The 13,201-nt window shown below is 40.5% G+C and overlaps 1 protein-coding gene and 1 long non-coding RNA gene across 3 annotated transcripts; one reads left to right on the forward strand and one right to left on the reverse strand.

Moving 5' to 3' along the window:
* Window positions 1–350: 350 nt before the first annotated feature.
* LOC307017212 (uncharacterized protein) lies at window positions 351–4,682 on the forward strand. Its single transcript, XM_079646763.1, has 11 exons — window positions 351–505; window positions 1,094–1,187; window positions 1,269–1,504; window positions 1,722–1,836; window positions 2,238–2,355; window positions 2,436–2,527; window positions 2,960–3,077; window positions 3,175–3,276; window positions 3,378–3,552; window positions 4,019–4,195; window positions 4,424–4,682. Exons 1-9 carry the CDS (start codon window positions 453–455, stop codon window positions 3,515–3,517), a joined length of 1,068 nt encoding a protein of 355 aa, XP_079502889.1. The 5' UTR covers window positions 351–452; the 3' UTR covers window positions 3,518–3,552; window positions 4,019–4,195; window positions 4,424–4,682.
* A 5,828-nt stretch (window positions 4,683–10,510) lies between these two features.
* Window positions 10,511–12,697, reverse strand: LOC307015313. 2 transcript variants are annotated; one of them, XR_013801465.1, is made up of 3 exons: window positions 12,468–12,697; window positions 11,607–11,650; window positions 10,511–10,819 (listed from the first exon to the last, which is right to left on the reverse strand). It is a non-coding gene; the product is annotated as an uncharacterized lncRNA (long non-coding RNA). The 2 variants fall into 2 exon arrangements; XR_013801466.1 differs by having other exon boundaries at window positions 11,607–12,220.
* Between the last annotated feature and the right edge of the window lie 504 nt (window positions 12,698–13,201).

The following is a 13,201-nucleotide window of genomic DNA, read 5'->3' on the forward strand; positions in this document are numbered from 1 at the left end:
ACATTTATATTTTTTGTCAGGTCCATACAACGTTCGTCTGCCTTCTGTGTGCTGTCCAATTTGTTCCGCCAAATGGTCCCCGAGCATAGGTGACTTGTTGGGATACAAATACTGGCCAGCAACCGACAGCTGCAAAATTATTTTTAAGTTTGATGTGTTCACATCATTCGAGCAAATGAAATTGGCCAGCCCAGCATTATCCCAACAAGTATTTATAAAAATGCTTGAACATCGATCGTTTTCCACAGGAAGGGTAAGAATAAAATGTGTTTTTCAAGATTTTTGAATACCAAACTTTTAATTAACCAAATGAATACCATTCTTGTTTCCAGACAGGCAGAATCTGAAGCGATACCTTCCACAGAGTCTTTCGGGAGTTTGCCTTCTGTAATTACAGACAAGAAGATCTATGCCTGGTGGAGCCCTTTAAATGCCCAGCCTGCACACCTGACATGCTGGCTGTAGATGGCAATAGAAAGCATTATCGCTTCAAGAAGTCCAGAGGGTCAGTGAAATCATATTCTCATTTTAGTTGTTGTTTTATTGACTAAGCTGAATGTCTTTGCTGAAATGTTTAACTTTCCCCAACTCTGCAATTTCTTTTCCAAAGTTTGTAGACCATCAGAAAACAATAGTTGGTTTGAAATTACACATAATTATATAAATCCAATTCATAAACATTATTGTATATGACGCCTGTAAAGTTAACTCAACTTTAAAATGTTAAATGGTTGACGTTAGTTGGATATGTTGGAGCTAAGAACCAGTTTTGGATATAATCGCTTTATGAAAAATGTATTAAATTGCCCAGGAACCTTTTTCTATGCCTTCCTCTGCCCTATTACATGCCCAGCAATATAAAGGATGTACTTTTATTTTTACCTTTTTACAAGAAGTCAGTAAACTTTTCACTAATGTTAAATAATGGTGACAAAAGACTTTACACAGAATTACAGATCAAATTCACAAAGACCTTTTCCACATTTATGAAAATGTTATGGCAAAAGCAAATTGGCCACATTAAATAGAGGACACAATCAAACTTATGTATGTATGATAATGTTGCTTACAATTTCTTTCTCGAATTTCGCAGGACAGATGAACCGTCTCTATTTGATGGACTGTTCATTGCCCAGGACAGTAAAGTGTCTGCCTTTGTCGACAAAATCAGGAGCCAGATGACGATTGTAAGAATATATTCAATCCCCTAACCCTTTATTTATTTTTCTTAGCACAGGGTTAAATGTAACAGATTGTGTCTATTTCAGAAAAGTGGTCGTGATGTTTGTGGACCGGCAACATTCACAGCTTGCAGAGAAACCTCACACAAGTCCAGGGCCAAGGTGGACGAGGAAGGCCTGCAAATAGCTGTGTGCAGACATGGCATCTTGCTACAAGGCCTAAATCACTACCGTGGTGAAATATATGCCTACCCAATGTTCCTGCAGAAGGAGCTGGCTGAAGTTGCGAATGCAACATTCTTTTGTATGGATGTTGCCTGCAGGTAGTTATAACTATTGCAAAATTGGAAGTGTTTGTGGGAAACGTGTTATCTATTTAATTCTTGCACATCCAGTAGATATAAAGCAAAAAAAGCATTCATTTGGATAAATGCTGATGTTGGTTACAAGGATTGTACTGGTAATTTTAAGGACCTGGTTTATCTTTTTACTATTATGCCATCATGCAACTGGAAAAGCTAATTGATTTTGTCATTACAGGTACTGGCCTTATTTGGAGAAGATGGCAGCAAAGTTGCCTGAGCTCCAACCACTTACAGAGATGAAACCTTTTCTCTCTGTAATGCACGCCAAGGCCCACACAGGCAAATGCGAGGTACAGTATGCAAGTTAAACATTTGTGTCACTAGATTCAAATGTTTTAGAAATTGTAGTGCACATAAGAATACCATGTAGTATATTCTATTCAAGCCTGTGGAATAATTGTAATAGTTACAAATGTTGACAAAATTGTTACAAAACAGACTGTCACAAGGATAGGCTTCCAAAACCCATTATGTTTATTTTAGTAAATATATCCGCACTGTAGAAATAATGAATGAACAGAGCTTCAAATAACTGCAGTTGTGACATTGTAGTTCAAAGCATAATTCAATCTCAGAACATTTTAACTTTCTGAAATTGCTCCTGACACTGATGTTAACTAAAGATGTACAGTACAAGAAATTATAATATTGAACTAAATAGCTAGATCTCATTGTTTATGATTCTGAGCAGGTGAAGTGGGGTGGCAGAAGCCAGGAAGGTGCTGGAAATACTGTCGGCGAGGAAGTGGAACAGGTTAACAGCTTCCTCTCAAGGGCAGCTCTGACAACAAAATACATGACCAAATCAGGTTGGTAGAGGAAAACAAATAGTTTTAAGTAGTGCCACATTGTAAAGCTCATATGAATTTTCATGTTTTTGTGTTTACAGCTAGAGCAGATATGATAACCGTGCTGGCTATGCAATGGAACCACAGGAAGGTGGAGAATCTCCACAAGACACTCTCAAAGAGATTTGTCAAAGTAAGACGTCCATGCTGCATTTCAAAATGTATATTAAGAATATCCGAGTTTCTTGTTGTAGTCATTTAACACCATCCTTAGCTACATGTTGTTGAATTGAATGTATTCTGCAATCATTTCATTATGATGGTGCTGCCATGGCACACTGTTCTGCCAAGAGAGTCTCTGTTCTGTTTGTTTTTAATAAAGCACTATAGGTTGATTCATCTGAATTTCTGGATAATAATAATAATAATAATAATAATGTTAATCCTGCTTGATCTTGAAAAAAAAGGGACACTAAGGTGATACTTGCCAACCTTGAAGAGAAGGTGTTTAGCATTTCATGTTGTTGTCTGGTCAGTTAATGTGCATAAAGGAATTCAGTAAAAAACAACCTTCTCAACCCACTGGAACGCAGATTCACTTTTTCCTATTAAACATTCTAAACAGACTACACAGAGAGCACAAACTGAAGTGGACAATCTTGAGAGTCTCAAGCAAGAGCTGAACCTCTCCCTGGAGGACACGGAGCAGTGGGTGTTGGAGGTCAAGCAATGGGCAGCCACTGGTATGTTATATGATCACTGTGGTATAGATTTGGTTCCATATTTCCAAACATTTGGCTTCATGTTTTATGATTACACCTTGTTGTTTCTGTTTTCAAGAGAAACATGGAGCCCAGAGTAGCCAGGAGAAGCTCCAGAGAGAAATAGATGAAATTATTTATTCCCTCCGAAGAAAGAAACACGACCTCTGTCGACAAAATGGTATTTATTATTACGTTATCTAGAAACAATATTTGTTTCTTGTTGTTGTTGTTGTTTGTATTATTAATATTAGCTTATTTGTATTTTGTTTTACTTTACAGACAGCAACCAAACAAGGCAACGCAAACGGAGAAGACTGACAGAGCTCAAGAAGAAACTCAGAGAGAGGATACTGCAGTACAACACCATTGATGCCTGTTCAGAGAAAATTGACACAGAGAGCAGCATGCGGTCTGTCTGAGGATGTCATTCTGCCCTTGGAGGCGCAAGGAGATGGTAAGAAACAACTTGTTTTTGTTTGCCCTAGATATTCCATAAATTCAGTTGAAGTACTAGAATACAATCACCAATGTAACACAGAGCTGTCAACATAGGTGTCACAAATCATCATGATCACAACAAATCATTTTGAAATAATTATATTGAAAGGTCTGTATGATGTTGCCCTATCAAGTCTTAATAGTCTAGTCTCACTGGGACAGGCACATCTATGGAAACAGTAAAACCCTTCCTGACCACCCTGAACTGCATACTAATGTTGAATCTCAAGACATACTGAATGTAATTCTGCCAACATAGACAGAATTGAAAAAATTCAGCAAGCGGCAAGGTTGAATTTTTTTTTACCAGATTTTAAGGTTTTGGTCAATTTAAGTTAAAAAGATTGAATACAAACGGATATTATTTGTTTTTATTAGCCTTACCATTGTGGTTGTTATATTTTGTGTTTTTTCCATTATAGTGGTGAACCTGCGCACAAAGAGGCGACTTATTGACCAGGTTATGCTGGTCAGGCGTATGGAAGAGGAGAAAGTCATCATTGTGAAGGAGATGACCCAGCATTGTCAAAATCTGAGGCAGGCACTGGACAAACTGGACCGCCTCCTTCATCAGACAAAAGACGACATCAGGAACCAAAGTATGTTCCACAAATACCGATTTATAACATTTGCCACTGCCCCCCTCCCAGTGTCAAATGTCTATCACTGAATAGCATCTGTAATGATTGCATTTTTTCTGAATCACAAAATCTTTTTAGCTAATATACAGCCTCGGAGTTAAACATTAAAATTGCTTATATGCAACCAACATCAATGCTAATTAAAAGTTGCCTTACATAGACTGTCATTTTGTCTTTTTATTTTAGTTTCTCCAAGCGATATAACAGAAGAGGGATACAGGGGACTGCACTGCTGTATTTTACACCATCAATATCTTCTGGAGCAGAAACTGAGCAGAGTCACCAGCACCTACAGCTGTATTGGCTCGGACTCGTCTTTTCTCATGATGGAGGAAGACATTGAAGACGGTAATGAGGACGACGAACAGGACGGTGATGAGGACGGTGATGAGGACAACAAACAAGACGGTGATGAGGACAACTAACAGGACGGTGATGAGGACAACAAACAGGACAACGAACAGGACTTAACAAGTCTATTGTGTTGTATGCATGTCAACGTATTAAAACGAGTATTACGATTGAATGGCTTGTTTATTACCTTTTTTTTATATGATCCTGCTTTGCATTTACTATGTCTGGTATACTAACTATGCCATTAGCAGTTATCAGTCACCTTCAGATCCGAGTTACCTCGAGGGCCAGAGGTTCCCCACCCCTGGTATAAGGTTTTGGTGATCACCCTTATTATCATCATGTCATTTAATCATGATCTGTTTAATTAGCCAATGCTTACATCCAAAGAATGTGTCTAGACTTTACTCCTACAGACACACACTAACAATACAAATTGAGCTAAGTAATACACTCACGAGCCACTTAATTAGGTACACCTTGCTAGGATGGGTTGGACCCCCATCTGCTTTCAGAACTGCATTAAGTCTTCATGGCATAGATTAAACAAGGTACTGGAAGCATTCCTCAGAGATTTTGCTCAATATTGACCTGATCGCATCAAGCAGTTGCTGCAGATTTGTCGGCTGAACATCCATGACGCAAATCTCTGGTTCACCACATCCCAATGGTGCACTGTAGGATTTGGATCTGATGACTGTGGACTGTGACATTTGAGTAAAATTCATTGTCATGTTCAAGAAACCAGTTGGAGAATATTTGAGCTTTGTGACACGGTGAGTTATCCTGCTGGAAGTAGCCCTCAGAAGATTGGTACACTGTTGTCATAAAGGCATGGACATGGTCAGCACAACCCGGTATCACGGCAAGACGTGAACATGTGACGATTTACCATGATGGGAGACGTGAAGCTGTCACGATTTCGTCCCTTCAAACGTGAAAATTACACAGTATTGTTAACGTGGCCCAACCAGTGGAGATATACCCGGAAATGCCAAGCAAATGCTACCCCGACGGTCGGTTGTTATTATTATCAATATTAATATAATAATTATTTAATTTGTAATAGTCACACTCAATTTCGCCAATTTTCTTGTTCCCCAGCTGGTCGGCACCTCTTTTAGCAGATACAAAGGCTACATTCATTTATTAAATCGATGTGTGTGGATGTGGAATTAACGGACGTGACGTTGCACGATTGCGTTACCAGGCAACAGCTTTGGTTCATGTTAATTTATAAACTCTTCAACTCGAACCGTAGTTATATTTTAAAACATTTTAGAAAGCCTCACGAAATACTTTAATGTACATTTTAATTTAAATGTGAAGGAATGTGTGTATAACAAAATACATCCGTCAAAAACAATACCGGAAATAGACGTAGGCAAGATCCTCGGTTATAGAGCTCCTGCGGTCACGTGACTTTTGGTTATCAGCCACCATTTTGGCAGTAAACATGACGACCGGCGCCAGCGTTTTCCTACCGTGCGAGTATACATCTCATTTTAATTCAAGTGAAATTCGGCTTTATAGTACAAAATTAGAAAGATTAAATATAAGCGACCCATATAATGCACCCGGTGTGCTTTTCAAGAGCATAACCTCCTGCTCTGAAGACGATGTACCCGACTTGCGCTACGCGGACATCCACAGCTATCTTGTAAGCTTTCCATCAGTGTACTCAGGAGACTCCCTCAGAGCTTACAAAAGCTTGGAGGCTTACAAATGGTGTCAGTCCGGCTTCGTAAACAACATTCAACTGTGGAGTCTTACATCCAAAAACTTCGGCATCATCACTGCAAGGGTAAGTATTAAATTATTCCAGTTTGATAGGCAGTGTCACGTTAGCATTGTTTGTTTATTAGCTTGTCTAGCTACGGCAGTGTCACGTTAGCATGTTTGTTTATTAGCTTGGATAGCTACTGCAGTGCGTCTGAAACTAGTTTGTATTTTTGCTTTTTGAAAACTTTTTGTAGCATTGTACTGTATTCCTTCACCCACCTGATATGAAGTGATCACTGCATAAGCGAAAGCAAACGGCCGGGGGGTCCCATCTTTCAGTCTTGTTCAGACGGCTCCTGGCTCTTTTAATCGCTGCGATCCACTTTTCCCTCCTCTCCGCGTCTTTTGGAATGCGATAATAAGATACACCTTTCTTCTTCCCACGCCTATTTGTGCAACCTGGTGCACAGCAGTTATCCACCATCCTCGACAGTCTGCCAGTGCCTGCCAATGAATTTACTGACGCGATTACTGCCAAAATGGCTGCCCCCTTCGTTTCTCGTCACGTGACCAGCATATGTGACATCATCCGCAGGAGCTCTATGGCTAGAAAGGATCCGTGTAGTGTAAATATGACGTCACGTTCTCGTTGTAACTCTCGTTGTTATCGGAGCGGCTCGGAAACACATCTACAGCAGTAACATGATGCAACATACACATTAATGCAGCAGCAATATTAATAGAGAAACATCAGACTTAATAGTAAAACACTGCAAGGGAACATTTTATTGCACCAGGAGCTATCTTGGGACTTTTACTGCGACAACGTTAACTTGCCTGTGAATAAAAAATAAACCATAGTGTTGGTGATCTACAGTGTTGTCATTCTTCTTTGAACACCAGCAAGACCGCTTTTCAACAATCAGACTCCCTGTCATTGACATAATTAATAGATAGTTTAGCTTCTCACCATCATTTGAAGTTGCCAACTGATGTTAACGATCCTAACTGAAAGGCTGCCTGCCAAACGTAAACATTCAGCCACGTGACATTCAGCCGAACTCTCGCGAGAGTTTTACACAAGACGGATCCTTTCTAGCCATAACCAAGATCCTCAGCTCGGTGATTCATGGTTTAGCCGCAATGCACGTTGGGAAATGGTGTTTATGCGATGTGAAATCCGAAAACATTTAAAAAAAAAAATAATAATACTTTATTCCGAGTTTGCTTGCTTTTCTCTTTGGAGCTAATCAAATAACGGCATTGTAATACACGGTTCGGCTGCATTACATATTACATATCTGCCGTAGTTATCTATTTATAGAGCCCTGATGAGAAGACTTCTATACAAACAGGAAGAACTGCCGCCAAAACTGAAAACGTGACGTTGATCACAAATATATCAGCCATTTAACAACATCTTAGATTTATTTTCACACAATATGTCTCCTTGCAATATCAACAGTAATTCGGCTGACTTTTATATTTGATCCAATTGGTAGATAGGCAGTATTTACACCATAACGGTGCACAGCTGATAGACGGGCACCTAGTGGTTATAGCGCGTTATTGAATTTTATTATTATTATTAACTAACAGAATAAGAGACCTGACAGGTGATGGTCAGACGTTGACCTGGCTGCACAGTCACAGAGGCTGGCTGTGTCAACTGTTCACACTTCACACCTGTACAAATACAAAAAAAGTTATATGACAGATTATCCTGTTAAACAGCAGTATAATAAGTGTTGACTCACTTCCAGCTGCCAGCAGCAGCAGCAGAGAGAACATGATGATGATGACTCTCATTTCATTTAATTTCAAACCTTTATTTATACAGGTGTATCCCATTGAGATCATTGATCTCTTTTTCAAGGGAGACCTGCTCAAGTAGGTTCCACATGAAACATAAAAACATAAACAGAACAACAAAAGGACATCATACAGCATCATTTACATAACTATCCACATAAACAGGTACCAATAGCTTCCGATTGAGTAGCATCCAACCGAGCTTTAAAAACCTTTAGTGGCACCAGATTGCTCAGTTTCCATTTAATTTGCAGACTATTCCAAGACAGAGGAGCTGCGCATCTAAAAGCGGTCTTCCCGAAGACAGTCCTAGCAGTTGGCACATTTAATAAAACCACAGCATTCGATCTCAGGCAGTAGCCACTTACAATTGTCCGTAAGATCAGGGATCAGATATAAGATGGAAGTTTCCCTAACATGGCTTTGTATATAAAAATGTACCAGTGACTGAGCCTCCGTACAGTTAGTGAAAGCAAACCAGCCCTTGCATACAGGGTACAGTGATGGGTTAATGCTTTACAGTTTGTCACAAATCTCAGTGCACTGTGATACGCAGCATCTAACTTGACCAGGCAATTGTCAGGTGCATTCATATAAATCAAATCACCATAATCCAGCACAGGTCAAAAGGTCACAGTGACTAGCCTTTTCCTGGCCTCAAGCAGAGAAACAGGACTTGTTCCTGTAGATTAGAAGAAACCTAGCCTAACCCTCAGCTTTTTAAGCAGGTTATTGACATGAAGTTTAGAAATGTGAGACAATCATCAAGCCAGATACCAAGGACTCTGAGAAGACGTGAGCTCCTGATCCCCTTTAATCTCCACTGACAGTCTCTTGTGAAGGCCTTATAACTGTATCACAATGGATATTACTGAGTTTGCATAGAACCAAACGTGTTCACGTGTGAATGTAAACATTAATAGAATATCACCTCCCATCTTCAGAGCAATCTGACTATTATAACATTAGCGTTAAGAAAGCTTAATTAAATATCTGCCACAACATAAGTAACTGGATCAAAGTAACAGTACAGTCTGCGGCATCACATCATAATGTATCATATATTTCCTTATCTGAGTCAGCTGAGCCGTATCTGGCCGTGCAACACTTACAGTGTCACATAGTGTATGCAGAAGTATTATTTTAAGCAACACATTACGAAACACTCGAGTCAAATGTAATTAAAGTCAGATCGTGTCTTAGACGGGGCATATCATAAACCTGTTAATGTACGCATTCAAACACTTTTTCTTGTACCAGCTGTATTCACCTTGCAGGTGCAGCTATGTGGCTTTTATCCTGGATAAAGTGTTTGAGTCATGGATGTTTAAAGTCTTCATATTTGTCTAATTATATAGTTGACTTTTCATTCAGGAAGTATGACGCGCTGCACTGTCAGTACGCTTCTCCATGTTTGTGATTGGTTGAATGCTCCAAATACTACCCCTTTTATGTGAACGCGCACCTAACTAGATAGGACACGGCTGGCTTGAGCGATCCACTTGATAACCCGTGTCGTAGTGCCGTTTAGCGAGAGGGCGTATGTTTTGGATTAGGCCAACCGGCTAACTCAAACATATCCAGGTTAGGTTGAACCAGTTTCATGGTATACCCCCCAGGTCTTGTCCTGACTGAGCACAGGCACCTGTAGCCTTGGCTGCTGTGCTCTCAGTGTTTTGTCTCCCTGTTCCTGCCTATTGGCGTCAGCTGATAGAGGTGTTGGTTTTATCTTGTTATGCACAATGTTGATTCTTCTATTAGAACTAGCTAAATATGGGTCTGGGGTAGAGATCTTCAGAATTGGTTTGGCATCTTTTGTGTCAATTCGTGGCACACAACATGTCTTGTGAATAAACCATCAGTTTGCCATCAAAGTTCCTGCTCTCCTCGTGTCTCTCTGACTCCTGTTTCCATTGCTTCAGAAGTTTCCATCGCATATGAAAGATTTTTACATGTTTGTAAATTATTTTGGTTTCAGTGTGTGTGTTTCACATGGGTGAACAGTATATTTATATGTTATGGAATGAAATACAATGTCAGATTAGGGGAAAGTTAGGGGAGTGCATGTTAATGTGTCTGGAGGTGGCGTGTTCCAAAAGTGTTTGGGTTTGTCTGCCGTGTGTGGGCTGCGTTCCATTTCAAATTGCCGCCTGTACAATGTATGCACCAGTCTGTGATATGCCGATGTGCAGGCCCGCCCCTCCATACACGCCGATCACACAGACTGCGTCTGCCTCTCGCCCTCATCTTGTGGAGGGAGCCTCATCTGATGCGCAAATGCGGCGCAATTGAGCGCGCCACAGTTTCTGCTGCGAGGCTCCACTAGCTGTAATCGGCTTGGTGTGTCCAGGGTTTACACACCACCCCCCCGTCGACGCTCGCGAGGGCCTCATCACATCACAGCCCTGCCGATGTGATATAATGTATAGGACCTTTTTCCTCATGGGTGTCATTCACAACAGACCAATCATGACAGTTTTAGAGAATGAGTTTGTATGGATACACTTAAAACATATATTTGTATTTGTCTTGGCTTCAGCTCACTGATAACATAAGAACACAAATAGGCACAACACTTACATCGATGTTTTTTTATATGTATTTTATTACTCCAAAGTAGAACAAAAAAAAGTCAGCCATATTTAACTGGGAAAGTTTTCCTTTGGCTCCCAGGAATTGTTCCACTTCGCCCCACTGTAAAACAGAAACACAGCAAAAAGTATTACTTTTTTTCAACTGTTTGGAATATGTAGTTCTACAGTATGTTGACAAAGCTATTTCAAATGAGAAGATACACTAAGTCACTCAAAAATATCATGATGAAAGTGCAGTATAATGTATATATTTATATATAACACGTACATCATATATAATACAAGGTACATTTTTTATTTCAAAGTCAATGTTTCATTTGACCAATTCTTTGAATTTGCTGTCTTATCAATGCCCAAACATACAGCAATAAACTTAGACAACTGCCTGCAAGACTGCACACAGAAATAATAATACTTACTACTACTAACTATACTTATAGTATAATTGTTAAGAACAAATGTAACAAGTCAGTAATTACAAAAGAGATCAAATACCATCCAGCCTCACATATCAATCATTTAACCTTTAGTGATATTGATCAAGGATAAACTCTATTGTATATTTTATTTTAATTTCTATTTCAATGTAGGATACTTCCCTGCTTATGTGTTACAATCAGACAGCGTTTCTAGGGCGCGATGTCTGAATGACGAAGGGCAGAGAACTTGGATGTCTTACTTTATGGCGCAAACGTCTGATAGAGCCATTGATGACATGGCTCCCAACCCCCATGTGATCAACTAAATTCAATTTACTGCTGAGGAACCCAAAATGTTTAAGTTAGAGATCTCAAGGTTGATGAAGTTGGTTGGTAAGACTACTTTGTGGCCCCTGTTCTGCCAGACCCATCAGCTACACTGAAGGAAACTTCAGATTAGATACATACCATCCAGAGCAAGACTGCCACTGCACCAACACCTCGGTATGGCCCTGAGTAAAGAAACACAGATTTTAGGTAAACTTCATTTTTTTCAAATGTCATACATGTAAATACAAAAAGTCCAGTGAAATCAAATGATAATTTGAAATAATAGTAGGTACGATTAACTCAAACATATGAAGGACTGTAACATAGTCAATAGCATTTTCCCCATCAGTTTAATATTTTGGAATACTATTATAATTTTAAAAAATATTTGTACTGCCAAGAATAGGAATTCACCTACAAAGGATTACAAGAAAAAATGTAATATACAAATAAATGGCTGGACATGATGCATTAATGCGACATGAAGCATTACACAAGTACCTCAACCTTAAATTAATAATAAATTATTGTTACTGTAATTTCAATATTTACATTAGCAGTCATGCTTAAGACTGAAACACTCCTTTTAAACAAAGTATACGAAAATCCAATAAGATAAGACTTGGTTCCACGGAAACATTATTGTCATTGTTTATTTATTTTAAAAATATTTTCTAAACAAACCTCCCTGATTCGTTCCCTCAGTAGTTTTTTGTAAGGGAAAGTGTCTGACCCTTGATGAATGGGACATTCTGCAAGGAATAAGTTGAAGTTCAGCAATAACCTCCTAAACATTGCCTAACATCACATTGTGCTCAATTAAACTGTTCACAATGGCACTGAGACTTTTGATACTGCAAAGTCTTAAACAAAACAAAAGGTGGTGTATTCTAATTGTACCGATGATTGTTTTCTCTCTCTTTAACTAATTCAATGTGCAAAATCAAACACAGTTTCAGTCTATGTAAATAACATAATTACTAATTAACCCGTACATACCATTAATTGCCACTTTATTCCTCGTTGGTCTTCTTTTCTGTGAAGAAGACACTGAGGAGAGAGCAGGAGTCAGGCCGGAGGAGAGAGCAGGAGTCAGGCCGGAGGAGAGAGCAGGAGTCAGGCCGGAGGAGAGAGCAGGAGTCAGGCCGGAGGACAGAGCAGGAGTCAGCCCGGAGGAGAGAGCAGGAGTTAGGCCGGAGGAGAGAGCAGGAGTTAGGCCAGAGGAGAGAGCAGGAGTCAGGCCGGAGGAGAGAGCAGGAGTCAGGCCGGAGGAGAGAGCACGAGTCAGCCCGGAGGAGAGAGCACGAGTCAGCCCGGAGGAGAGAGCACGAGTCAGGCCGGAGGAGAGAGCAGGAGTCAGCCCGGAGGAGAGAGCAGGAGTCAGCCCGGAGGAGAGAGCAAGAGTCAGGCCGCAGGAGAGAGCAGGAGTCAGCCCGGAGGAGAGAGCAGGAGTCAGCCCGGAGGAGAGAGCAGGAGTCAGCCCGGAGGAGAGAGCAGGAGTCAGGCCGGAGGAGAGAGCAGGAGTCAGCCTGGAGGAGAGAGCAGGAGTTAGGCCGGAGGAGAGAGCAGGAGTTAGGCCGGAGGAGAGAGCAGGAGTCAGCCCGGAGGAGAGAGCAGAAGTCAGGCCGGAGGAGAGAGCAGGAGTCAGGCTGGAGGAGAGAGCAGGAGTCAGCCCGGAGGAGAGTGCAGGAGTTAGGCCGGAGGAGAGAGCAGGAGTTAGGCCGGAGGAGAGA

The sequence above is a fragment of the Notothenia rossii genome (assembly GCF_949606895.1).
Source record: "Notothenia rossii genome assembly, chromosome: 8".
NCBI lineage: Eukaryota > Metazoa > Chordata > Actinopteri > Perciformes > Nototheniidae > Notothenia > Notothenia rossii.